At 47.5% G+C, this 25,681-nt stretch overlaps 1 protein-coding gene across 3 annotated transcripts in view; it reads left to right on the top strand.

The window, feature by feature from the left end:
* The window catches only part of PAQR5 (progestin and adipoQ receptor family member 5), a 790,069-nt gene that overhangs the window by 494,409 nt on the left and 269,979 nt on the right, over positions 1-25,681 (top strand). For all 3 annotated transcript variants that reach the window (XM_069624226.1, XM_069624225.1, XM_069624227.1), the window contains one exon: positions 4,878-5,004. In XM_069624226.1, the coding sequence (XP_069480327.1) occupies positions 4,878-5,004 (127 nt within the window). The remainder of the gene's footprint in view (positions 1-4,877; positions 5,005-25,681) is intronic.

Here is a 25,681-nt window from a genome sequence, read left to right as displayed (position 1 = left end):
AGGATCGAAAATGTGATCACTGATGATAACGATGTCAATCTGAATAGAGGAAATGTTATTCGGAAAATCAGGATCGAAAATGTGATCACTGATGATAACGATGTCAATCTGAATAGAGGAAATGTTATTTGGCTGTTGCACTCTGTGCCGACGTTAAGGACCATTAGGTCCCAAGACATCTCTATAGTTGAATATATGTTTGAATCCCGGGTTGATTGTGTCCTGTTACATATAAAATCACAGGCAGTACGGAAAACCATGATAGTCGCGAAAGAAGAACTACTGTGTTTGGGCTTTGAGATTTCTGAACATGTGTCAACTGCATATGAAACCGAAGCCAATGGCAATGTGAAATTCAGTACCAAGGAATCTATTGAGCACCGACATGAGGAGATAAGGAAACATCTGACTACTGAAACATTCCTGCACTTGCAAACCGAAAACATCAAACATGGGATGAGAAATCACTAGCTAGCTAAAACTGGACACAAGGTGCCTTCCACATTGATATCCTGGAACACCCGCGGATTCAGTCGACTTCCCAGTAGATCTCACCAACAATTTTGCCATTTGTTTGCAGGAAACATGGAAGCGAATTCCGCCTGTAAAGGACGGCTATTTAACTTTGATAAATCCTGCTGAGAAAAATGCTCAAGGTCGTCCTTTTTCTGGACTAATAACACTGTTGAAAATTGGCACAAACTGGGAAGTCATCGAAGAAAATAACCCAAACAGCTATGTGCAATCAACCTTGGTTCGCCATCCCGCTGGCCCTGGCAAGAAAAATGCAAAATCTGCTCCTGATGAACGTTTATTGGAACCCCTCGAAGATTGCCTCTGCAACGTTTATTTCTTCAGTGATGACGATAATCGTTAACAATCAAATATGTCATCAAGATTTATCGATCATCGTGTGTGGGGATATGAACATCACCTGGTTTGATGCAAATAAGGAGCCAATATTAGATCATACTAAGGACAATCAGCCCCGGAGCTCTAGAAGATCTAGATGGGATGCCGAAATGGAAGCACGCGACTGTACCATGGTAAACAGTAATGTTATCAGCGACATTTTACCTGGCACAACATGGAGCATGAAAAGACTCTAGATTATATCTGACATCTCAAAACATGTGGACCAAAATTAACAATCTGAGTATTGTGCCGACTGATAACAACGATAATGATGTGCTGGTCATGTCGTGGTCGAAATGTCGACAATCTGAGGCCGCAAATTCGAATCAAGCCTTGGAAGTAAACTGTGGGAGAGATAGGCTTAGGCTAAAAGCGAACCAAATAACTAAACTGACTACAGGCCTCCTGATAGTCGCTAAAGAAACCTGTGATCCAACAAACTATTCTGCATTATTACCATGTATAAGCCCTGGAGCCTCACAGAATGTAAAAAAGGCAAAACCTCACCTTCATACTTGGAGTAAGAACCTAAATATGGAAAAAAACAACTTACGAAGGATATACGAGAAATAAAAGCACGTTTTGGTGTATCTGCCTGTGAAAGGATTAAACGGAGAAAGCAGAAATATCGAAATCGGTCAAAAGCTTTCAAGTACCAACGAGACCAAGAACGCGCGGAGGAAATGTTGGCACTAATTAAAACAAACAATACAAGAGAGATTTGGCAGATCTTGAATAGAGGTTCTGTAAATCAACCCACAAGGCTTGCAAATGGGGTCGCAGAGGGTGACTGGCTAAAACACTTCCAAAAGGTCTTCTCGACGACACAAACGCCGATATCGAAGAACACAGAGCCCGACGAGACTTGCTGGGAAATACGAGAGACCATGAAGACATCGGCAATGCCATTGTGAAGCTAAAAAATTTGAGAGCCGCAGGGCCAGATGGCATCATGAACGTGATGCTGAAAGCAAACAAACATGAGTGGTCCATATTCATGGAGAAACTGTTTTCTGTAATTGCTGACCAACGGTCCTTGCCTCCTTCGTGGTCAGAGGCGATAATCGTGCCAATCTTTAAAAAGGGCAATCAGGCTGATCCAGCCAATAACTTCCGATTACCCTCGTGGACACGATTGGCAAAGTATTCGCCACGTTTCTCCAGAAAAAAAATATCAGCCTGGGCAATCAAGACCGAAATGTCAGACGACCAGCAAACTGGCTTTACCAAGGTTGTCGGGACAGAGATAAATCTGGCACTAGTAAACCTGTTGAAACTGGATGCGATAAAGAAGTCAAATCTTTTTTGGGCATTTATTGACATGCAACAAGCATTTGATACCATAAACCCGCGAGAAGCTATGGAAGAAATTAGCTAAATGGAACTGTCGGAAATCCCTGCTTGCTGCACCCAATAAAAGCATTATATTCAAAAACTTAATTCCAGATCAGAATAAATGAACAAGGTGACCTTTCCGAACTAATTGTCACAAATAAAGGGGTGAAACAAGGTTGTCCTTTGGCGGCAGCACTATTTAAGTTGTTCATTGCTGATGTGCCCAATGCCCTAGCAAAAGCAAAGTGTTTCACGCCAAAAGTTAATGGTAATCACTTAAGCTGTGCAACATATGCCGATGACCTGGCCTTGGTTTACTTCACACAGATAGGGTTGCGACGACTCTTTCAAGAATTGCAAAGATATATGGATGGAAACGATTTAACGATAAACGTGGAAAAAACTAAAATCATGAAGTTTGGCCCTGCCAAAGGAAGCAAAAACAAGAATTTCAAGTGGCAAATATATAACGAAGTGATTGATGAAGTGGCTGAAATCCGATATTTGGGGATAACGGTCAACACTTCGATACGGGAATGGAGTTGGGTTCAAGATCTTTTCCAACGTATGCAGACGTTTGCCTTACAAGGAGCAAGAATTCAGACTTTATTTGGTAAATTTTCCTTGTTCCCAATATGCACGTTCTACTTGCAGAAAGCAGTACCTGCCATAACATTTGGGGTAGAAGCCGGGTAGAACATTGATTATAAGATCTGGCCACAGCTTGAAGGCATCTTTTGGCGGCGTGTTTTGAGGCTGCCAACTTATATATCCATGACCATAATAAGACATGAGCTAGCATTGGACGGAGTCTATGGTCTTGTCATATGGAAATCAATGACGAAAGATGACTATACCAAATCCTGAACCAGCATACAGAATACTTGCACCATCGGATAATCATTTGTATACTAGTTTACTCCTGACATGGTCTCAAAGGGTGAAAGCGATCGTGTATGAAGCGAATATTACGATGGACACATTGCTGGCTCACCCACATATTGCGAGAAAAAAAACTGAAACATTGGTCGTGGATTCAAAATGTGTCCAAGTATGAAAATGTACCTACAGCTTTAGACCTTGGAGCCACGATGAATAAATTGGAGAAAATGCCTAATTATTTGCAACAATTTCCTTCTCGACATCACCGTGATGGCTTTCTTCGCTTACACCTAAATGCATATAAATCAAAATAAATGTTGTTTATGAGACATATGGATGAAACAAAGGACGATGTTTGCAGATATTGTTTAGCAAATATAGAATCCATAAAACATTTATTAATGGAATGTCCATCACTTAGAGACCTGAGATTATTACATCTGAGTAAATTTGCACCTAAAACTGAGAATATGGATGACTTGTGGATCTGTATTTTGAGTGGGAGCTCGGTGCATTTAACTTGCTCAGTAGTAAATTTTTTAGATAGAATTATGGTTTGATATGAGAATAGTTGAGCAATCAATGGAAGATTTTCTACTGGTATGTTGTAATAAAAGTTTGTTATAAACTATATGTTACAATCATTTTTTATTTTTTTTATAGTTGCATCCCACCATTAAGAGATCGATAAATGCGTGTATATAGTAGCTCCATCACTGGACTCCATTATGTTTTTCATCCATTAGGAAGGGGATTATGTGACACAAGCCACACTTTCTTAAAGTCTGTTACATTGATTCCCCCATACCATTATGTGGATTGTAGCCGAAGTGCCTTATACAGGGACTTTGGCTCCACCGATGCAGGGCCTTTTTTATTATCAAACTCAGAGAGGTCAAAGGCTCATTTGACCCAGCCAAATATGAAAGCCATGTGATATATGCTAATTGCTAATATGTAAATAACTAATTCCAATGTCAATGCTAAGATGTCTGTAACCACGCCGTGATACCTTAGGGTCTGGCCGTGTAATAAATGTAATAAATAAATATAGATTTCCTGGTCCATTTCAACCAAACAATCTAATTGGCAATATTCCTGACCTCTGGCAGAGAACCGAATTGACTGGGTGCCTCTTGGGTTGATTGGAGTTGCCATGGCAGCAGCCATAGGAATGGGTACGTAGGTAGACGAAGGTTTGCTGTAAGTGGAACATAGGAATAACCTGGAGCCCTTAAGAAACTCTTAACCAGTTGGGTGAAGGTCGCAGGGCATTGGCAAGAGGATACTCTGTAAGGTGCAGACTTCTTGGAGTGGGTTGGGGACTCCAGGATTTTAGTTACTGCCAACTTTTGTATAACTGGAAGCCTCTTTCATTTTCTGTAGCCGCTTTGAGCAAGAAGGAGCAGGCTGAGAGCACCTGAGGCTCTGGGGGAGGGATTTAAGCAGCGTGAAGGAGAAGGTTGGAGGGTCTTTTCAGCGAGGCAGTGGATGCACCAAGGGGAGGTTGCAGTCCACTGGCAGCAGAGAGCTTTGAGTCGTATGTGAGTTGCATGGTGGCACCTGGCAGAATGACTGAAGGCATCTGAAGCAGATGACTCCCTGCAGCTGGAGGGGGGAGTTTGGTGGGAGACTACGATTTTTGGGGTGGAGGCATCTTTTTGGGGTGGTGAGGTGGGGGGTTCTCTTGGTGGGTGGACTGGGTTATTCATTGCACCCCTGTCTGAAATAATCTCTCCCTACAGGCTCCGCTATCGCCTATTCTGCCTACGTATTTCCAGACCGATGGCTGAACACCAGCTTCCACCAGTACTATGTGCACTTGGCTGTGGGGAACAGTATTGTTTGCACCGGTCTCTCCTGCTATTCCAGGTACGTAGTTGAAGCTACAATCCTCTCCATGTTTTAGAAGATCTGCAGTGATTTAGTGCTATTGCACTAGCAAATGTAACTCCAGTCAATGCCCCTAGTATGCATGCTTCTGGAGTTCTAAACATTTATATCAATATCCCTACTCTAGAAAACCTAGACCCTTTCCTAGACGATCTAGACTATGGTCCTTCTCTAGAAATTCCAAACCTTCTGACTGTACTGTACTCTGGAAAACCCTGATTCTATCTGGACCTTTGCTCTGGAACATCTCTGATTTGCTTCTGCGCTCTAGATCAGTACTCTGCATGCTGCCTATTTGACAGGGCTTGTGCCAGGGTGGGTTGCCACATTTAGATCAGGTATTTCTGCAAAACTCATGGGAACACTGGAACCTTAATGTGCAGTGGTACAAACAACACTCCCCTGAACACTGTCACTTGGGACTTGTGCTACACTGACTCGCGGAATGGGTATCTGCTGTGATCAATGCCCTCGTAGTCTCCTCTTAGCACTTCTAGGCAGGCAGATATTAATTGTGAGGAAGACATAACCGGTGCAGACAAGCAATGTTTGATATCACTGCAAGGTCACAGAGTAACTGAATTTAAACTAACCATGACCTGAAGTAGAACAGAATGTGCAGGTTATTGCCAAGTAGGACAGTGCAGGCACCTCCAGGTGGAGATAAAAAAAACACACAATGTGCTTCACAAACCATGTAGGACAAGAGTGAAGGTTTCAGGACAGTACAAGATAGTGCTGAATAGAGAAGCGGAGTAGGCAGTGTCGAAATGTAGTGGCATAGGCTTGCATTCAGGGGCTGCGATAGGTCAGCAAACAAAATATGTTGTCAGTTGGGGACTCACTCGCCCCCTTCTCCATCATTTTGTATGAGAGGGATGAGCCACAGAGGACTGGATTAGTGTGACGGCTATCCAATATGCCTTCCAAAGGGTGGATGGAGTGGGATTCCTTGAGCGCTCCTTCCCTCAGACAAAGTATTTCTTGAAATCAGAAGGAATCCTCTCTCTATGAAAAGAGGATTTGTGACTACAGGCAATATGCACAGAAAGAGTCACTCTATAATAGAAAATCTGGAATTCGCAAATGCTTCATAACTAACACCAGAATGAGATTGAACTCCTATAGTGTAGACAATGGGTGTTTTGAATCTAAACCCTGCCGTAATACTGCAACCGGCTTGCACCCCGAAGAAATGGCGAACTGTCGGAGTTCGCGGAACGATGAGTACATAGGGACAATAACCTGTGAGAAATACATTCATACACTTTACATTCTGATTGGTAAACAGTTCCAGGCTTACTTGATTATTGGATGGGACTTGGAAGAGTGGTTTCTTTGTGAGCCTGGAAGACAATGCCAGTGGTCCTCTCCTTCGAAACACAGAATCAGGTTAGCGATCATAAAACACTACTCTGATGATGTTCCCTCGGTTAGAGGTGGCGTAATAAGCACTTCTTGTGTGGAACTTGAAAACCCAGACTTGGAGCTGTATGGGGTGAGAGAAGAGCACTGTTAGGTGCAAGAGAAATGTCTAGAGTTTTTGCAGAATTTCCTTAGCCCCAATGTATTACTTGTCAGTCCCAAGTCTGTACTTGAACCATCAAGTCCCTTTAGGACAAGACACATGAAGCTGGTGGCATAAGAATAGGTCGTGAACAAGAATAGTTCCGCTAAAGAAATAAACTAAATACCTAGTTTTCAGGGTCTGCAGGTCATCACAGGAGGACCGAAGTTTCAAAAACACTGAACTGGCTTGATTAGGTGTTCTTATGCTATCAGATGCGGGATTGGATTTAAGAAATGTTGTTTCCTTGTATGGCGGTCATCTTGGTTGGGGACTCGTATCCCATTATGGTGGCCATCTTGAAATGGTCAACACAGACCGTTTCCGTGTAATCGGGGGTTGGATGATATCGGCCCTCTTCTCCTGAAGTCTCTGCTGACTCCTCTGGTCCGGCCCACCGCCAACCAAATACCAGTGGGTCCATTAAGGCTGCCAGAGATGTCCCGAAAGGTGCTGTGAACCCGGTGAGTGCCTCTGGTTCCTAACATCACGTCTCCTTCTAGGGTGGTGATTGTGGTATAGGCATAACAATCTGGGAGCATGTAGTACATCACTAAGTGGGACCCAGAATCCTTCTTCTGGACCATAACCCTTCAAATCCACTAAGTATTCTTTTCTGTTTCTTTGTTATCTAGAGTCCAACAACCGGGTCATTTCATATTCCTCCTCGGGTCCCACCCGGGAAGGAATTGTCTTCAGACGATCAGGGAATCTGAGAGAGTGAGCGACCAGCTTTGAAAGGGATACATGGACAAGAGGATGGATCTTGTACTTCTGGGGGAGCCTGAGTGTCATGGCTACTGGATTGATCACCTTGGCTATGACGAAGGGTCCTATATACCTGGGTTTTAGTTTGTGAGGACAGTGAGGTATGTGTAGGTTTGTCGTGGATAACCAGAGTCCCCTACTTGATACATCGGACTGGGACTTCATTTCTGGTCGGCGTATGTCTTGGCTGTCATTTGTGCTTGGTGCAAGTGTTGTTGTGCTCTTTGAAACCTTTCTTTGAGAATCTTGACCCTGTCTTGGACAGCTGGTACAGGGGAAATATAGGAACTGTTACTTGGTAAGGATACAGGGGGATCCCCATAGGTAATGAAGAAAGGAGTGTCCTGTAAGGAAACATGATGTGTATCGCAATAAGTAAATTCTGCTATGGGTATTAGTGAAACCCATTTGTCTGGGTAGTCTGTGAAATAGCAATGCAAGTATTGGCCTATGGTTTGGTTCACTCGTTCTGTTTGTCAGTCGCTTTGGGGCTGCTAAGCCATGGACAAATGAATCTTTACCCCAGGAGATTTGGTAATAGATTTCCAAAATGCAGTCTTGAATTGAGAACCTCTGTCTGAAATCAGGACCTGAGGTAATCCATGGAGCCGAAATATATGTTTAACAAAAGGATCTGCTAACTGAACAGACGTCCGGACTTGGAGTAAAGCAATGAAGCGGCTTAACTTGGACAGAGAATCTACTACAGTCCAGATTGCCATGCAGTTGTTGTTCTTCAGTAAATCTGTGGGGAAATCCATTGTACAAGTTTGCCAAGGTGTATTCGGGACGGGTATTGGATGTAGAAGGCCCATGGTAGGTCGTTGGGGAGTCTTTGCTCTGGCACAGACTCCACAGCCTTGGATATAGTCTGCCATGTCTTTTTTTTCATGGATTTTCACCATACAAGACAGTTTTATATGTATCTTGAATACATGAAATGACTGGCACTTGGTACATCATGTCCCCATTGTAATGCCAGGAGCTGGTACTTTCGAAAAAGCAAGCCATAAAGATCGGCCTCTAAGACATAGCCCATGCATGACCTGATTGGGGCGGGTTGGGGATGCAGGGACAAGAATTCCTGTGTCAACTTTTGTGTGTAACTAGCTATTAGTTCTTGTTCCCAACCTGAAATAACGATGGTTGATGCCATGATTAATCTTTCAGGCGCAATGAACGGGATTCCCTGGGTTTCTACCCTTTCAAACGTGCTTCTCCTAGAGAGGGCATCGGCTTTGGTGTTATTTGCTCCAGGTTTGCAGGTCTCTATAAAATAAAATCTAGAAAAGAAATGTATCCAACGATTCTGTCTCTGGCTGAGAACTTTGGCTGTTTTTAAGAATTCAAGGTTCCTATGGTCTGTTAAAACCCTAATTGGATGTTTCACTCCTTAAAGAAGATGGCGCCATGTTAGGAAAGCATCTCAAATGACAAGCAGTTCTTTCTCAAATATACTGTAATTATGTTCTGCTGGATTGAGGGTACGTGAATGATAGCCACTGGATGCATGAAACCTGATTCTTCATTCTTTTGTAGCAACAAGGCCCCATTCTTTTGTAGCAACAAGGCCCCTAAGGCATGGAAAGAAGCATCTGCTTCACCCATGAAATGCGGTTTGGTGTCTGGGAGTCAAAGATTAGGAGCAGTGTTGAAGTTCTGTTGGATATTCTCTAATGCTTCGTGAGCCATTGAGTTCCATTCAATGGGTGTATTCTTCTTTAATAGTTTAGTGAGTCTAGTGAATGGGAGCAGTATCTTCGAATATGCAGGAATAAAACGTCAGTAAAAATGTGTGAACCCCCAAAACGCTGTAGTTCCTTGATATTGGAAGGAGGCGGCCAGGTAAGAATAGCTTCGATCTTTATGGGGTCCATCTCTATCCCTTTGGGTGAAAGGATATATCCCAACTATGAAATACAAACACACACTTGGATATCTTTGCATACAGGTGGCGAACCTGAAGGCGATGGAGTACTTCTCTCACATGTTTCACATGTTCCAGGTAGCTGTCTGAAAAAATAAGTATGTCATCTAAATAGATCACAACATAGACCTCCAGCATGTCACAGAAAATATCATTCAGACAATGATGGAATGCTGCAGGGGCGTTACATAGGCCACAACCATTTCTAAATATTCATAATGCCCGAAACATGTCCGGAAGGCCGTCTTCCACTCGTCCACGGTGTAGATCCGAACCAAGATGTCTGCTCCTTTAAAGTCCAACTTGGTGTAGATACTGCTTTCTTTTGCTTGATCCAATAAGACTTGAATTAAAGGCAGTGTGTATCTGTTCTTAACCGTGATAGTGTTAAGTTGCCTGTAATCAACACAGGGCCTTAATTCTATCTCGTTCTTCTTTGCGATGAAAAATAAAAAAATAAGTGTGCCAGCAGGGGAAGAGGAGTGTCTGATGATCAGGTTTTCTTTTTCAGAGAGAGCGTAGGTTCTCCCATAGGGGATACTGGCTCAAGGTATCAGGTCTATCTGAGAATCATAGGGTCTTTGAGGAGAGTTTATTGGCTTCCACTGGATCAAACACTATTGTGAAATTTTGGTATTCCTTGGGAACTTCACTGATGAAAATAGTCCTGATGCACAGGGATTTCAACGGGGAATAGTATGTAGGGAGTGTCTTGTAGGAGAACCCTTGAACCGAATTACATGAATTCTGATACACAAAAGATCCTAACAACAATGTTCTTTTTTTCCCCAATTAATAAGAGGATTGGGGTACCTTAGCCAAGGTATTCCCAATATAAGATTGGTAGTTGGGTGCAGAGATGGCTTGGAATACAGTGTTTGTGATGGGTTTCATTACAAATCATAAGTAGGTCTTGGGTCTGGTGGGCAATGGGGAAATAATCCCGACACACAGGGATTTCGATGGTGAATAGTTTATAGGGGTTGTCTTGTAGGAGAACCCTTGAACCGAATTACATGAATTCTGACACACAAAAGATCCTAACAACAATGTTCTTTTTTCCCAATTAATAAGAGGATTGTGTTAAGTTATCCAAGGTATTCCCAATATAAGTTGGTAGTTGGGTGCAGAGATAGCATCGAATACAATATGTTTGTGATGGGTTTCATTACAAATCACAATTAGGTCTTGGTTCTGGTGGGCAATGGATACAATGAGCCTCATTAAGGTTCGGCGGTAACCTTGCCAAGTTTACCGGTACCGTTGTTACCGGACCAGCAAACTTATAATGATGCCCAATGAGTTTAGTAGGCTTTGTTTCGATCAAATTTATGCATGGTCTATTGGTAAAAGACAAATCGATAACATTTCCATTAGCTCCGGAATCTAAGAGTGCAGTCATTGGAGGCCATTGACGGGTAGAATCCGAAAGAAGGACAGAGATAAAGAAATGTGGTGCTTGGGAGAGGGTAGTGGGATTTCCTAGATGGGAAAGGGCTATGGTTCTGCTTGTTAGAATTTTCCCGGGATTTAAAGAGCTGATTCGTTTGCCGATTTGGAGAGGGTTTTCTATTTTCATTGATGCACAGTATGTCCTGCATCCCCACAATAGAAGCAATGATTCAACCTTTGCCTTCTGGATCTCTCCTTAGAAGAAATAGGGCCTCAGATACTACCCAAACGCATGGGTTCTATATTCCCAGGAATTGGTGGGGAGGGATAGAGTCTGGTCTGTCTTGATACCTTCTGCATTCAAGGGTTTGTCTATCGCCCTTTCTTTCTCCCATTCTTTGGTCTAACCGTACTAGCAAAGAAATACACTCAGATAGGTGTTCTGGTGGTGCCATAACCTGACTCAAGGCATCTTTAAGATCATCCTTGAGCCCTCTCTGGAATAGAGTGAGTTGTACGTCTTCAGACCATAATGTCTGGGGGCCACATTTCTAAACTTTGCTACGTAAGTCAATAGATCTCTATTGCCTTGATGAATGTCTATGAAATCATTTCGAAAGGCCTGGCTGGCATATTGCCTGTCAAACATGTCTTGCAAGGCGGCGAAAAATGCTGTGTAGTTTTGTAGAATAGGATCATTATTGTTTATGAAAGGAGTAGCCCAGGATAATGCTGTTTTATCAATGTTCTAAAGGATCAACACTATTTTGGCTCGATCTGTCGCCATGGATCGCAGGTCTGTTCAAGAAATGTATGCAGCATTGCGTTATAAATTGGAATTGTCGAGGGTCACCAGTAAATCGATGAGGCATAGGGGGGGTGGTATATTTGAGACTTGTCCCAGTGGTTGCAAGGTTGTTTGAGCTAGTAAATGACGTGCGTGTGTCCTAGGGGGAGTTGGGTTCAGGGGCCCTAGCACCCCATTGTTTTCCTACGACTGGTGTCTTGGAAGTTAAGGACTCTACCTTGTTCTGCAACACTGTTAGAGATTGGTATAACATTGCATTCTCTTGGCGAGAAGCTGTAACCTCAGTTTGGAGTTTCTGTATGGTAGAGGTGAGGTCTTTCATACCATCTTCCATGTCTCCGAGAGAAGGGGTAAGGTCTTGCAATCTGTCAGTTCAAGACTTACTTGATTATTGGATAGGTCTTGGAAGACTGGTTTCTCGAGGAGCTGGGCGGACAATGCCAATGGACCTCTCCCTAGAAAGACAGAATAGAATTAGCCATCACAAAACACTACTCTGATGATGTCCGCCAGGTTAAAGTTGGTGTAATAAGCACCCGTTGCGTGGAACTTGAAAACCCAGTCCTGAAGCTCTATGTGGTGATAGAAGAGCACTGTTAGTTTCAAGAGAAACGTCTATAGTTTTTGTAGAATTCCCTTAGCCGCAATGTATTACCTGTCAGCCCAAGTCTGCATTTGAACCATCACGTCCCTTCAGGACAAAACAGATGAAGCTTGTGGCATAATAGGTCATGAGCAAGATAGGAGCTTTAGCAGAGCTCTGCTAAAGAAATAAACTAAATTCTTACTTTTGAGGAGTCTGCAGGTCATCACAGAAGGAACGAAGTTGCAAGAAACCGAACTGGCTTGGTTACAGTATTCTTATGCTATCAGATGCAGAATTGGATGTAATAAACGTTCTTTCCACGTACGCACCCATCTTGGTATGCGACTTGTATCCCATTATGGCAACCATCTTGAAATGGTCAACACGGACCTTTCTGTTAGTGAGGGTCAAGTGCTATCGGCCCCTTCTCCTAATGTCTCTGCCTCTGGCCCGGACACTGCTGTCAAGTACCGGCCGGTCCATTGAGGCTGCCAGAGACGGCCTGGGAGGAGCTGTGAACCCGGTGAGTGTCTTGGGTTCCTAACAGAAAGAGAGCACATATGTTGATTTGAAATAGCAACCACTGCTCTCTAAGAGTTTGCTGGACACTACAGAATACTGCATGGGCACACCGACTCACGTATGCCTGGATAACCGTTTCAGTCCTTGGCCCTCATTACGACCCTGGCGGAAATCGAAAAACGATGGCGGAAATGCAATACCGCCATCGAATAGCGCTCGGTGCGACTATGACCCGTCACCGCAAAGTACGAAGCCATTAGCGACACCGTAGTGAACGCCAACGCTAACTGCACCAAGCACGCGCGCGCGCGCCATGCCAAACCGCAAACACCACCATGGTGCAACGGTACGCCAATTCCGACCCTAGCGGACATGTACCTAACGCCATCAGGCATGGCGGAATGTACCATTCCGCCATGGCGAGAAGTACGGCATCGCGAATCAACCGTAAACGGCCCCACTGAGTGCCTGTACACCTCTCCCTGCCCACAAAGTACAACTCCCGGTAGGTGCAATGAAGTCACAATGCAACCATTGAAATGTACAAAGCACCCATGCATGCCAACGAACAAAAGCAACACAAGAGGGGCCAATGGGAGCTGCAGGTCACAGATGGCACGAATACAGAAGCCATCCCAATGGACATGACCACAGTCCCCCACCAAGAAACGCACGCAAACACAGGCACCTGTGCCCAGCAACATTCCGAAAATCACATCATTCCACCAGTCCACCTGGCTGACCGGCATCTGTTACACAAAACCCAATCCCCCGCCCCTGAGCATGACAACATCCAAACAGTCATATAGGCAGCCCCCATCCCTGACCTCACGGGCTTAGTAGGCAAACGCGCCCAGTACAGTACCACGCAACTAAACCCCGAAGCTGGAACCCAATGCAGATCCCCTCACAATACATCGCCCCCCAAATAGGCATATGCCACATCACTTGCAAAGAAAAACGCTACACGGGCCAAATCAGAATAGCAATGTATGCACATCAAAGACACCAAGCCCATACAGCCATCAGGCCATGAACTCCAAAACACTAATCACCATTGTGGGCTGCATCCGCAAGAAATGACCAGCCACTACTTGTGTGTCGCCCTGTACCCCCATGGTACACAGAGCCACATTCACGTACGAAAAGGCAACATGGAAGCGCACAGAACCGCAGGGCTGTCCCAATGGGGAGGCACTAGTCCAGCTGAAAGGCCGAAATGTTGCTCCGAGACACCAGTACTGCGTAAGGGCATGTGGGCCATTGGCGATCGTCCCATAAGATCGTAATGCTGCTCCACCGATTAACACGAAGCAGCAGGTGTCGGGAGTAAAATCCATCTGCAGGAGTGGCATACAGATGGCAGTGGCAAAAGGGGAGGAGATACCTGTCAACCAAAAGAAAAGAAAAAGAACAGAATGGCCATCAGAACTACATTCCAACAACTCACTTCAATGATCACACGAAATCCACAGCCATATGCATGCTAGCCCACTCAAAAGGATCATCACCACCCCAAAACCACTTGCGACTCATAACCATCTATATCGAGGTGCAAACACCATCACAAACGAGTGTACCTGTGCATGCGTCTGTCAAAACAGAATCCATCAGATGGGAATGTCAACGTGCATGGACACAAGTGTCTGAGGGCGCCTCGAGACAGGGAGGGCTCAACAAGGCCAGATAGACGATGGTCCCACTATGGCAGCCCTGCATCACATAGCGTAGGGGAGGCGGATAGATCCCAAGAAGCCCTGTACATGGCAAACTCTGTATCAAATCACCTGCCCATGCATCCATTCATCATTCCCTCATCCCGGGATCAAAACGCCTGAATATTTACTCACATGACATTAGAAACATCCATTGAGTCTGTGCGTTATGCAGCCTGCAAAATCCACAGTGCCCCAGCCCGTAATTCAAGTGTTGTGAAGTAACATGTATTTGGGAACGGCCGGCCTCATCGGCCACGTAGCTAATGCGCATCCCAAACTATTCATATCAGTCATTGCTCCCTCGCCATGGGCCCTGTCTCAAGGACATTGAACAATAGAACGTTATATTTGCAGTCAGACCTGTGGGCATCTCCTCGCCGCCAGCTGATAACCGAAAGCGCCGCCCTTCGAATTCCTCATTTGCAACATCACGTCGAAAAGGCATCTGTGGCCGTTTGAAATCACTAATTATTCCATCGAGTGCGGCTGTGTGTGAAAATGGCAACTGCCTTCACCCACGAATGGGACGCCCCGCCCGTCGTTGCAACTCGGTACAGTGATGCATGAGGGCCCACCGTTACTCGAGTACTACGTTCCACTGACCCTTCACAAGTCTGTTCGCGACTGCACAGATAGAATGGGAAACAATGGGACCATAGCCGAATGAACATAACAACCAATCCAACACGCCCATCGGGTACAAATACATGATAGCAATAGCAAGATACCATTCCCCGAATTGCAGCGTTGTGCGCGTGACGTGCTCGGCCAAAGGGGAGAGCAGTTTGCACAGGTGGAATGAATCACCACAGGTGGAGGCCATACAGCCTGAAAACACATGAATTGCACAGCCAGTCTCCTCCCACAACCACACCGAAATGCTACCGGCAGGACTCGCGATGTTGGCCCTGGGGGACCTGATAGCACTGCAAGTGCTCCGACTCCAAGAGGAAGACGAACACCAACTACAACCGGCCGCACGGAGGAGACGCAGGAGGAGGAGGAGGGCAAGGCAGGGCCAGCAAGGCCCACCAGCACAGCCACTACCACCACGCAGGCAGCCCGCAATCCCACGCCTCCGAGCACATCCGTTCAACCTCACTGATGAGCAGATCCACACCCTCTACCGTTTGGACCGGGACACCATAGCCGCCATTGTGGACATGACACAGGCTGACCTTGTCAGCATGATAGATAGCCCAACCGCCATCCCACCCCTACTGAAGGTGGTGTCTGTACTCCACTTCCTGGCCACAGGCACCTACCAGCACACAGTCGGACAGTTGCATGGCATTTCTCAGCCACTGTTCTCACGGACACTATTGCAAGTGCTCGATGCCCTCCTGCAGCACGCAGACGACTACATCTCCCTACCACGCTCGGAGCAGGAAATTACAAACACGAAAGTGGGATTCCATGCACTTGGCGGCATACCGGGTTGCATTGGTGCCATCGACTGCACCCATGTGGAATTGGTCGTTCCACATGCCATGGAGGCCCAGTACCGCAACCGAAAACAATTTCATTCCCTGAATGTACAAATGGTGTGTGACTCCAACAGGATCATTACACATTGTTGTGCCCGATTCCCTGGATCAACCCATGATTCTATGGTCTTGAGGAACTCTACAATACCACGCTACATGGAGCGACACGCAGGGAACAGATCCTGGCTACTCGGTGAGTCTCATTACATGCATGATGATGTGGGGTATGTGAATTGGCAATGACCTGGCAGGAAGGGGGGGGTGTGCGTACGTATCAATGGCATTCCACATCATACGTTTCTCGTCCACATACAGGTGATGCTGGATATCCACTGAAGAGATGGCTCCTCACACCAGTCCGGAACCCACGGGACCAGCATGAGGAGGACTACAACCATGCCCACTCACGTACCCGTGTAGTCATAGAACAGGCATTCGGCCTACTGAAGGGCCGTTTCCGCTGCCTCAGCAGGTCTGGCGGGGCACTCCTGTACCGCCATGAGAAGGTTGCAAAGATGGTGATGGCATGTGTCATGCTCCACAACATGTGCGTACGTAGAAATGTGCCCATGCCCCCTGACGCAGAACTGCAAGCACCTGATGATGGTCATGATGAGGGTGGGGATGTGGCAGCACCTCATGGAGTCTGCGAGGCACCGGAGGCCCGTGACATTCGTCAGCATCTCATTGATGTATGCTTCTAGCACTCACGCCTGGTGGCTGATACATGGACACGGGACTCGTGGCACTGCGTGTGTCTGGGACATGCACAATATGGACTGTACGCCTATGATGGCCTAGTACACAAAGATCAATGTCCACACATCTCATTGGTTGATCGTGCACTTTTTATGGCATATGTGATGTCATGTTGAACACCCTATCGACCCGCCACCCAAGTGAGCCCAACACACCCCCTCCACCCCCCTACCTCCCCCCCGAACACCAGTGTCCAAAGATGCTCATTGTCAGTGGGCTGTCGCTATTGCAAGCCCCCTCTGCGGGTATCAGGGGCACCCCTGCCTGTGGAGCGCAGGTTCCTTCCAGATCTACGTTGGGGGCTGCCCTGGACGGAGCTTGCAACGGATGATGTGTCTGCCTGCTCACGTCCATGCATGTCCCTAAGGGTTTGCGAGAGCTCAGTGAGCACACGGCGCAGTGCGGCAAGTTCGGCACATACGTCCTTGGCCGTCGCATGCAGTTCCCCCCTGAGGCTCTCGGTGCTTCTCTCCATTTGGACTCTCAGGCTCTCGGTGCTACTCTCGATTTGGACTCTCAGGCTCTCGGTGCTACTCTCGATTTGTGCCCTAAGTGTCTCAGTTGATGTTTCTATGTCTGCCTTAGTGCCCCCACATTCATCAGCATGGTCCTTGAGGAGCGTGGCCAGTTGCTGCTGTTGTTCGATCAACTGGTCGAGGGACTGTTGCCTCTGCTGGGCCAAGGCCATTTGCGGGGGTGTCACAGAGGGGCTGTTGTCCTCATGTTGCATTGCCACAGGGCTTGTGGGGGATGGCCAGTCGTCTTGTGGGTGCCCCTGCGTGGTATCCTCATGTTGTACGGGATGGGACAGACAGGGGGATTGGGACAGGTCATGGATGGATCTGACTTCGGCATCCCCGTTTTCTGTGTCGGAGCATGCTGCCATCAATGGGGTGTCACCTATGGTGCTGCTGCCACCGGAGGCAGTGCCTTCTGTGGCATCCATTGGGGGGACCTGTGGTGGTGGTGTTGTGGGCATGCTGGCTGCTGGGGTGCCTGTTGATGTTCCCTCCTCTGTGCTGCCACCTGATTTGTGCTGCTGGCGTGTCTTGATGCGTGCAGCTGAGGTGGAGGGTCTCTGGCCGTTGGTCTTGGCCCTCTTTGCAGGTGTGCTGGTAGGGGTGTCCTGTAGCTCGTCGTTTGGATCGGACCCTGTGGTGGAGTAGAGGAGGGCGAGGGTTATTGGTGGGTCTGTGGGAATTGGAATGGCATTGTATCACATGCATTGGGGTGGTACCTGAGGGTGATTTGGGCCGGGCCCTTGGAGGTGCTTTGATTTGTGTGTGGAGTGAGGGTGCAGTTGTTTGGCAGCCTGCAGTTAGGGTGTGCCTGCTGCACGTGTAGTGCGTGTATTGGGGGTTTTTAATTATTTATGTATTTATTGTGGGTTTTAACGTGCGCTATCAGGCCGATGTGTGTGGACGTTCTCCTGGACATGTGTTTCTGTTGCACTATGTGGACGCATGGTACTTCACATGGATGGACTGTGTGGATTTGGCATTGTTTTTCCTGGCCCACCTACCTGTGTCTTCGGATGTCTGCACTCCTTTCTCCATCCCTCCGACTCCCTCTATGCTCTCCATTCCGATGGTGGAGGCACAGATTTCTTCCCAGGGGGTCAACTTGATGGGTGATTCAGGACCTCCCCCGGTGGCTGTGGCAATGTTGCGGTTGGCAGAGAGTATGCTGCGGACGCGTATCCGCAGGTCGTCCCATCGCTTGCGGCATTGCTGTGGGGTGCGGGGTGCGGTCCCCACCGCACTTACCCGCTGTGCCACCAGAGCCCATATGGCCTTCTTGTTTACAAGTGCCGTCCTGGTCATTTGCGTGCAGAAGACGACGGCAGCATTCTCCTGGAGGGTCTATGTTAGCACGGTGAGTTCCTCACGGGAGAAGTGGACCTGCCGCTTGCGGTCGCACGCTTTCTTCGCTGCTTTTCCCATTATTCGTGGTTTCGCTAGGGTGGTTGACGGGTTGGGGTGTGTTTCACGGTAGTGATTTTAGTGGTTGTGTGGTTTTAGTGTATTTATAGGTGTACGCCGGGTTGTTTCCCGTTCCGGGCCCATGTTTTAACTTCCGTTTCCGTATATTTCCGGCCACCGTACTTTCCGGTAGGCGCACACTGCGGTGACCGCTAAGAGGGGTGGCGGTATTGTACCTGGGGCGACGTACGGCGGCGGTGTGGGCCGTTTTGGGGTCATTTCCGCCATCGCGGACTTTGCACTTCCGCCATGCCGTGGTGCTCGTGCCCGATGGGTCGGAATGGGCCGCAATTTGCTCCTTCGTGCAATGGCGGAAACGCTATTTACGCTGTGGCGCTCCGGTCAGTCGCTTTCCGCCAGGGTCGTAATGAGGGCCCTTGGCTGTTAAGCATTTTAAACCTCAGTTAAACCACAACCATTACCGCATGGGAGGTAATGATAAGCCCCAGGTTCAAATGCAACGTCATTGGAGATCAGACTAGTGAAGACAGGTAAAACAAGACCCACAATACACACTATGGAAGAACGAATCCAGGGTCACCGTAGGACGTCTCCCACCGACCCAGCCTCATAAAATAATGTGAAACATGCTAGTCAAACGAGAAGATTGGAAGGGTTGTAGGTGTACTTTCATTAGCTTCTTGGATAGACTGGGAGAACACTACCTGGGAAAAGGTAGTACATTTGCTAAGAGCTGGAGCTGTGTTTAAAAGAGGACCTAGTGACAGACCCTATCCACCAAACTTGATAGCCAAGGGAAGGCCTGATGGTGAGGCTCTTCACTTAGGAATCACAGAAGAAACCCTGGCAGAACAGTGAGGATATTGGTGCTGAAAGGGATTCTAAATGAGGGGAGTTGAAATACCCATGGCTGTCAGTAATGTTGTGTTGAGCTAATTCAAGGTCACGGGCACACCTGCAAGGTTTGAGAGTGCCAAAGGTGATGGAGAGAACTCTGAGATGTCCAAGAGGTCCTGGAGAAACATAAGAAGGTTGATGTGTTAAAGAAACAAGAGGCAAAGGTAGGCCTAAAGAATTTGTATTGACCAGAGATCCTGTTGGCCAGTGAATAACATCAGGAGCGGACTGCCCAGAAAAGTATTTGCTGTATATGTGCTCCTAGAATAAGGATGCCCTTTCAAAGGTTACGTTTATGAACACTGTTATGGCGGTATCCGGTCATTCCATCTAAACCCAAACCATTGAATGTCAAACCATCCCATCGACATGTAATGGTAAGTATTAGCGTTGGGGGTTGGGGCTTGGGTTAGTTTAAGGGTTAAATTAGGGTTGGGGTTGGGGTTAGGGTTGGGGCTAGGGTTAGTTTAAGGGTTAAATTAGGGTTAGGGTTGGGGCTTGGGTTAGTTTAAAGGTTACATTAGGGTTAGGGTTGGGGCCAGGGTTAAGGTTGGGGCTTGGGTTAGGTTTGGGGGGGTAGGCGTGGGGGTTGGGGGAGCCTGGGGGGAACCTCCCCAATATAAAATAAATGAAAACGTTACAAGGGGCCGGCCAGTGCTGGAATTTCAGCACTGGACAGCGCCATGTAACGTTTTAAAGTTACACAAAAATGCATGGAAATATTATTTTTTACATGTAAAAGTGCATTTCCATTGAAACCAGTCCATATTGTATATTGTCGAAGGACTGCTTTCGATGGAATTGCACTTTTACATATAAAATATAGGTTGTCGATGCTTTGGCATTCGACTATTTGTATTCATTGCTTTAGCATGTCGACCATTTTTTCTCGAGGGAATCACTATAAACCGTTTTGGCCATACATGGCTAGCCCTGAGCTCATATCTATTTTGTTTCATAGGTTAGGGTTAGCCTGGAGGCTAAAAAGCTTATAGTAGGTTTGAACTTTATATTAGCCATCCCCTTTTGAACTTTGGGTATTAAAACAGAGCTTCCCTCCCTAGAGGGTCAGACACTTATAAGAATAGGTAAGTCTTTGATATCACACAATCTGACCAACCCACGGTAGAGGGAACATATAGAAAACCTTACTTTGTTATCCCATTGTGAGAAATCTGGAGGTTTTGTCCCTTTTTCCTTGGGGGGGAGCCACTCCATTGAAGCTAGGGAGGTGAGCCTGCTAAGCAAAACACTCCCTAGAGGTTTTGGAATGAGGGAGTGTCTCCGCACTAGGTTACAGGCTGTCCCATTCTGGTAAGGAACTTCCTACAACTGAGATATTGGGGGTCATTACAAGTTTGGAGGTAGCCATGCCGCTATTAGAATCCTGAGAGAACGAGGGATGGGCCGATGAGGCAAACGGATGTGGCGAGTCATGGAGGCAGTGTCGAGCCAGCCCAGAGGGATGGTGTGACCACACAGAGGGAGGCACACCGATCAGACCGTGAGGACGAGAGAGAAAACAGAGGGAGTTGGCCATACATAGCCATAGGGGTTACAGGAGCCCTATAAACCCAGACCTTGAAATCAGCCAAACGGCTCAATGCCGAATACAATAATCAAGAGAAAGATATATAAGTGTGGGGTGGGCGGGACGGGAAATAGCCCAAGTGAGAAACTGCGACTAATGGAGCCTGGAGGGCCCTATAAAACAAGTAAGGAATCATCCCAAAGGAAATCCAGAACCAAACAAGTGTGGAATCTTGTGGGAAAGACCCCCAAAGTTGGTGGAAGAGGACTAAAGAAATATCCCTTCACCTACGATCACTAAGAGAATTGGCTTTTGTTGTAACATCAAAGTTGGATGGATATATATATTTCTGATGTTTGTTAATCTGCTTAGAATCACATGCTGTGCATAGGTCCGACATCCAGTGGTCACTGCGGAGTATTGCATTTTGTTTTTCGTAGTCGAAAAGGGGACGTCGACAAGGCGTGTCTGTAACACTATCCCTATAGTGACGTGCGTTGTACCCACAATCTCTCACGCGTCAAGGTCCCTCAGATTGTTTTTTTCCGCCCAGTTACTGGTCGCCTTTATGCCGAGCTCCTCGAGAGACATTGCCAAATCATTCCTTCGACCTCTGGTCGTTTATTATTAATATTAATAACATAGATCCCTCCCTCGACGCAGAGCTGTTTCTCCGCCGAGCAAGATCTTCGACGGAAGGACGAGCAGAGGAGATCCTTCGGCGCTGCCGAACACGTGGCCTGGCCTCGCCGGCCTTACACAGTAGGGAGAGTGGGGTTGTGTGGTCTTTCTTTTCTCTTTGAGAATGCCTTTCTCTTTCCCCTCCCTCTCTTCCGAGGTCGTAATCACACTTCTGGCCCTCAGCTATGGAGAGGACGCCCTTTAGTTTTTGCCCGCTTTGCAAAGGTAAATATACCTGGAAGGACAAGCACAAACGGTGCAACCGTTGCTTGCCCCTCGATCACAGGGAGGATGGCTGTGCGGCCTGTAAGTTACTGAAGCCCAAAACGTTAAAGGACCGCAAGGTCAAAAGGTGGGCGTCCTATGCCATGTCTAGGCCTGACTCCTCGCCCGCTGCCGCCGAATGTGATGAGGACAGTGATTACACGGCCCCCGTAACGGAGGTTGTAGACCTCTCAAAGGAGCGTTCACGCTCCTCGTTGTCCGTCCCCGACAAGCCCGGCTCACGCCCAGCTTATGGGGATGATCACCCCGGCGACAAGGACGCACACAAAAAAGCACAAAATCACATACCCCCTCCCCAGCACGCATTCGTCGAAGACGAAGGCAGCCATAGCGCCAACGGGGGCGTCTGGTCCACAGACGTCTTCCGCCGACCGTAAGGGTCCTCAGCCCTCCCGCCACTGCTTCTGCAACAGGCGTCCGGGCATTCTAAAGATAAGGGCGCTAACACCAAATCCTCCGGCGACGCGCCTTGTAAGAGTGCTCACGTTACGAGTAAGGACTCAACGTTACCTAGAGCGACGGCGACCGATCCCTCGGCAGAGAGAATGATCGCTGAAAGCCTTGCGCGTATATCCACTAAAGACGCCCAGAGATGGACGGCGAGCCGAAAACCGCGCACAAGGCCAAAGAAACACCGAAGGCGCAGGAAAACAGGCCAGGACAGCTCCCGCCGTCGACGGAAAGCCCAAGCCTGCCAGAAGGCGAAGGTTCGCTTCCTTCGACGTTATGGAACAGAACCAGACAACTACAGGGAGAAGAAAATCCTTTTTCATTCCCAGACCGCTCTGGCCTACCTTAGTGGACCTTAGAGAAGTTCCAGTCCTGTATGGAGAAAATAGACAGGTTCATGGCCATCCCAGAAAATAGGGCACCCTAGAGACCAAGGGAGGCACCCCTGGAGAGTTCAATGCTTAAATACCCAAGGTTCTATAACCCCATACACAAAGACATGGACTCTTACGACCTCACTGAGGAGGACACTCACTTCCAGCAGGAAGATGAGTTTATTAATGATGAAGTCCAGCAAGAAGAAGAAGGGTTTCATGAGGACACTAACATAGGTGAGGAGGGGTACGAGGAGGACACAGGCGAGGGTGACCCAAATCCCTGGCAGTCACCAGCTAGGTCTACAGACACAGACGATATAGTCATCAGGTCTACTGAAACTACACCAGTCAGGAACCCTTCGCCTGTTGATGATCAGCCCACCTTCAATGCGCTACTGAAGAAGGCAGCAGCACATTTCGAACTCGAAACTGGGGAGGTCATCCCAGATACTGACTTCGTGGAAAGGATTATCAAGGAAAAACCTCCCACTAGCCAAACAATTCCCATCCTCGCCTCAGTTAAAAGACATATTAACCCCTCACTGTCCACTCCGGCACTGGTGAGAGGGGTCAATCCGAGAATTGAGACATTGTTTTCACCCTCTCAGTCAGACCCACTATATATTAGGGGTCATTCAATCCCGGACTCCTTAGTGGTGACCAACACTAGGAAGAGGGCTGGGGTCCCACTGTCTACCAGCGAGGCACCCCCAGATAAAGAGGGGAAGAAGCTTTATGCCCTGGCCAAGAGAATCACTACCTCTGCAGCATTCTCAACCAGAATTGACAATAATAATACATTATTGGCAAGCTAAGCAGATGCTCAATGGGGAAAGCTTAAGCAGGACATCGAAGAGGCCCCTGAACCCCTTAAAACTCGATTATTGGCTACAATTAATGAAGGCTCTCTGGTCAACCAAAGCATCGTTAAGAATACACTCGATGAAGCAGAGACTGCTGGCCGTACTTTGGTACAGGGAATTTTGCTGAAGCGTCACGTCTGGCTTCGCAATTCCGGATTTAAGGCAGAAACGCAAGCGTCCCTCATTAATAAGCCCATTGAAGAGTCTAAGCTCTTTGGTAAAGCAGTTGACGACGCTGTGGAGAATGCGAAAAAATAATTTGACACCATAAAGACCTTGGACCAAATCTCAAAGCCCCCTAACAGGCGGGGATTTGGTAACAAGCGCTTTTTTCGTGGCCAACGGCAGCAACAAAACCAGCAACAACAGTATTCTGCCAACAACTACCAAGGTAATAGTGGCCAGTACAATCAGAGAGGCCAACGCCGTGGCAAGGGGAGAGGCCGGGGTTCCACCCCTAGAGGCTCCCAAGCCACCAACAACACCAAGTGACGCAAAGATTCGGGTCCCCTCCCATGCATCGCCGGTCGGGGGCCGGTTAATATCCTTTCTTCCAGCATGGGAGGGAATAACTTCAGACCGCTAGGTACTATCCACCGAAGCCCGCGGCTACTGTATAGAGTTCAACAGTTCCCCAACATACAGACCCCCGAGGGGACGACGCATGACACCAGAACACCTCGCCATCCTTCTCCAAGAAGTGGATCAGCTACTAGAAAAGGGAGCTATAGAGGTCGTGCCTCTATCTCAGGTAACGGAAGGTATTTATTCAGTGTACTTCCTTGTACCCAAAAAGAATCTAACCATGCGCCCTGTATTAGATCTGCGCCCAGCGAACAAGTTTGTCAAACCCCAAAAGTTTTGTATGGTGACCTTACAGGAAGTGATCCCACTGCTATCACAGGGAGATTACATGACAACACTGGACATGAAAGATGCATACTTTCATATTGTAATGTTGCCAGCGCACAGAAAATACCTCAGGTTCATGATAGAGGGCAAACACTACCAGTTCAGAGTGCTACCCTTCGGCATAGCATCTGCACCAAGGGTATTCACGAAAGTAGTGGCAGCGGCCCACCTGCGCAGGTTATCCATCCCAGTATACCCTTACCTCGACGACTGGCTCATAACAGAGGATTCTTACGAGACATGCTTCTCAAACACCCAAAAGACTGTAGACCTTTTGTTCCAACTGGGCTTCTCCATCAACGAGAAGAAGTCCAGCTTAGACCCCAGCCAAGTCAAACAATTCCTAGGGGCTCTAATTCGAACAAGGGACGGCCTCGTCTTCCCCTCCGAGAGGGTCCAAAACATGCTGTTTCAGATCCCCCAATATGTGGCAGGTCGAGAGGTGACGGTGCGCAAAGTGATGCGCTTGCTAGGAATGATGGCGTCGTGTATTTATTTGGTACCTCACGCGCACCTGCGCATGCGCCCAATGCAAGAGTGGCTCAACAGCCGGTGGTGTTAGGCCAGCGGACAATGGGACGATCTAGTGGGGGTCTCGCAGGCCTTGGTTCTCTCGCTACGGTGGTGGACAAAGGAAAACCTGGTAATAGGGAAACCTTTTGCCACACCTGCAGTGGAAGCCACTCTAACCACAGACGCATCCCTCACAGGATGGAGGGCTCACCTATCCCATCAGACTGCTCACGGAGTGTGGACTCCGAGCATAGCATCCAAGCACATAAACCTACTGGAGCTAATGGCGGTGTTCAAAGCACTAAAAGCCTTCCAAGAACACCTACAAGGGAAGACAGTGATGGTCCTTACGGACAGCACCACAGCCATGTACTACATCAACAAGCAGGGGGGCACCCACTCTCCAGGACTGTCCAAGCTGTCCCAGAATATATGGAAGTGGGCTCTCAGACACAACATGTTCCTACTGTCACGACATGTACCAGGGGAACTCAATCTGCTAGCAGACGAGCTCAGCAGAGACTTCCCTCTGCCCTCAGAGTACGAATGGCAGTTGCAAGAAGAAATCGTTTTCGACGTCTTCACACAATGGGGATTCCCAGAAATAGACCTGTTCGCAACTCTGGAGAACTCACAATGCCAAAGTTACGCCTTCAGATACCCCCAGAAC

Source organism: Ambystoma mexicanum, chromosome 11, assembly GCF_040938575.1.
Source record: "Ambystoma mexicanum isolate Mex_15411 chromosome 11, UKY_AmexF1_1, whole genome shotgun sequence".
NCBI lineage: Eukaryota > Metazoa > Chordata > Amphibia > Caudata > Ambystomatidae > Ambystoma > Ambystoma mexicanum.
Note: the sequence above shows the minus strand (reverse complement) of the source record. Positions and strands in the feature narration are given on the sequence as shown.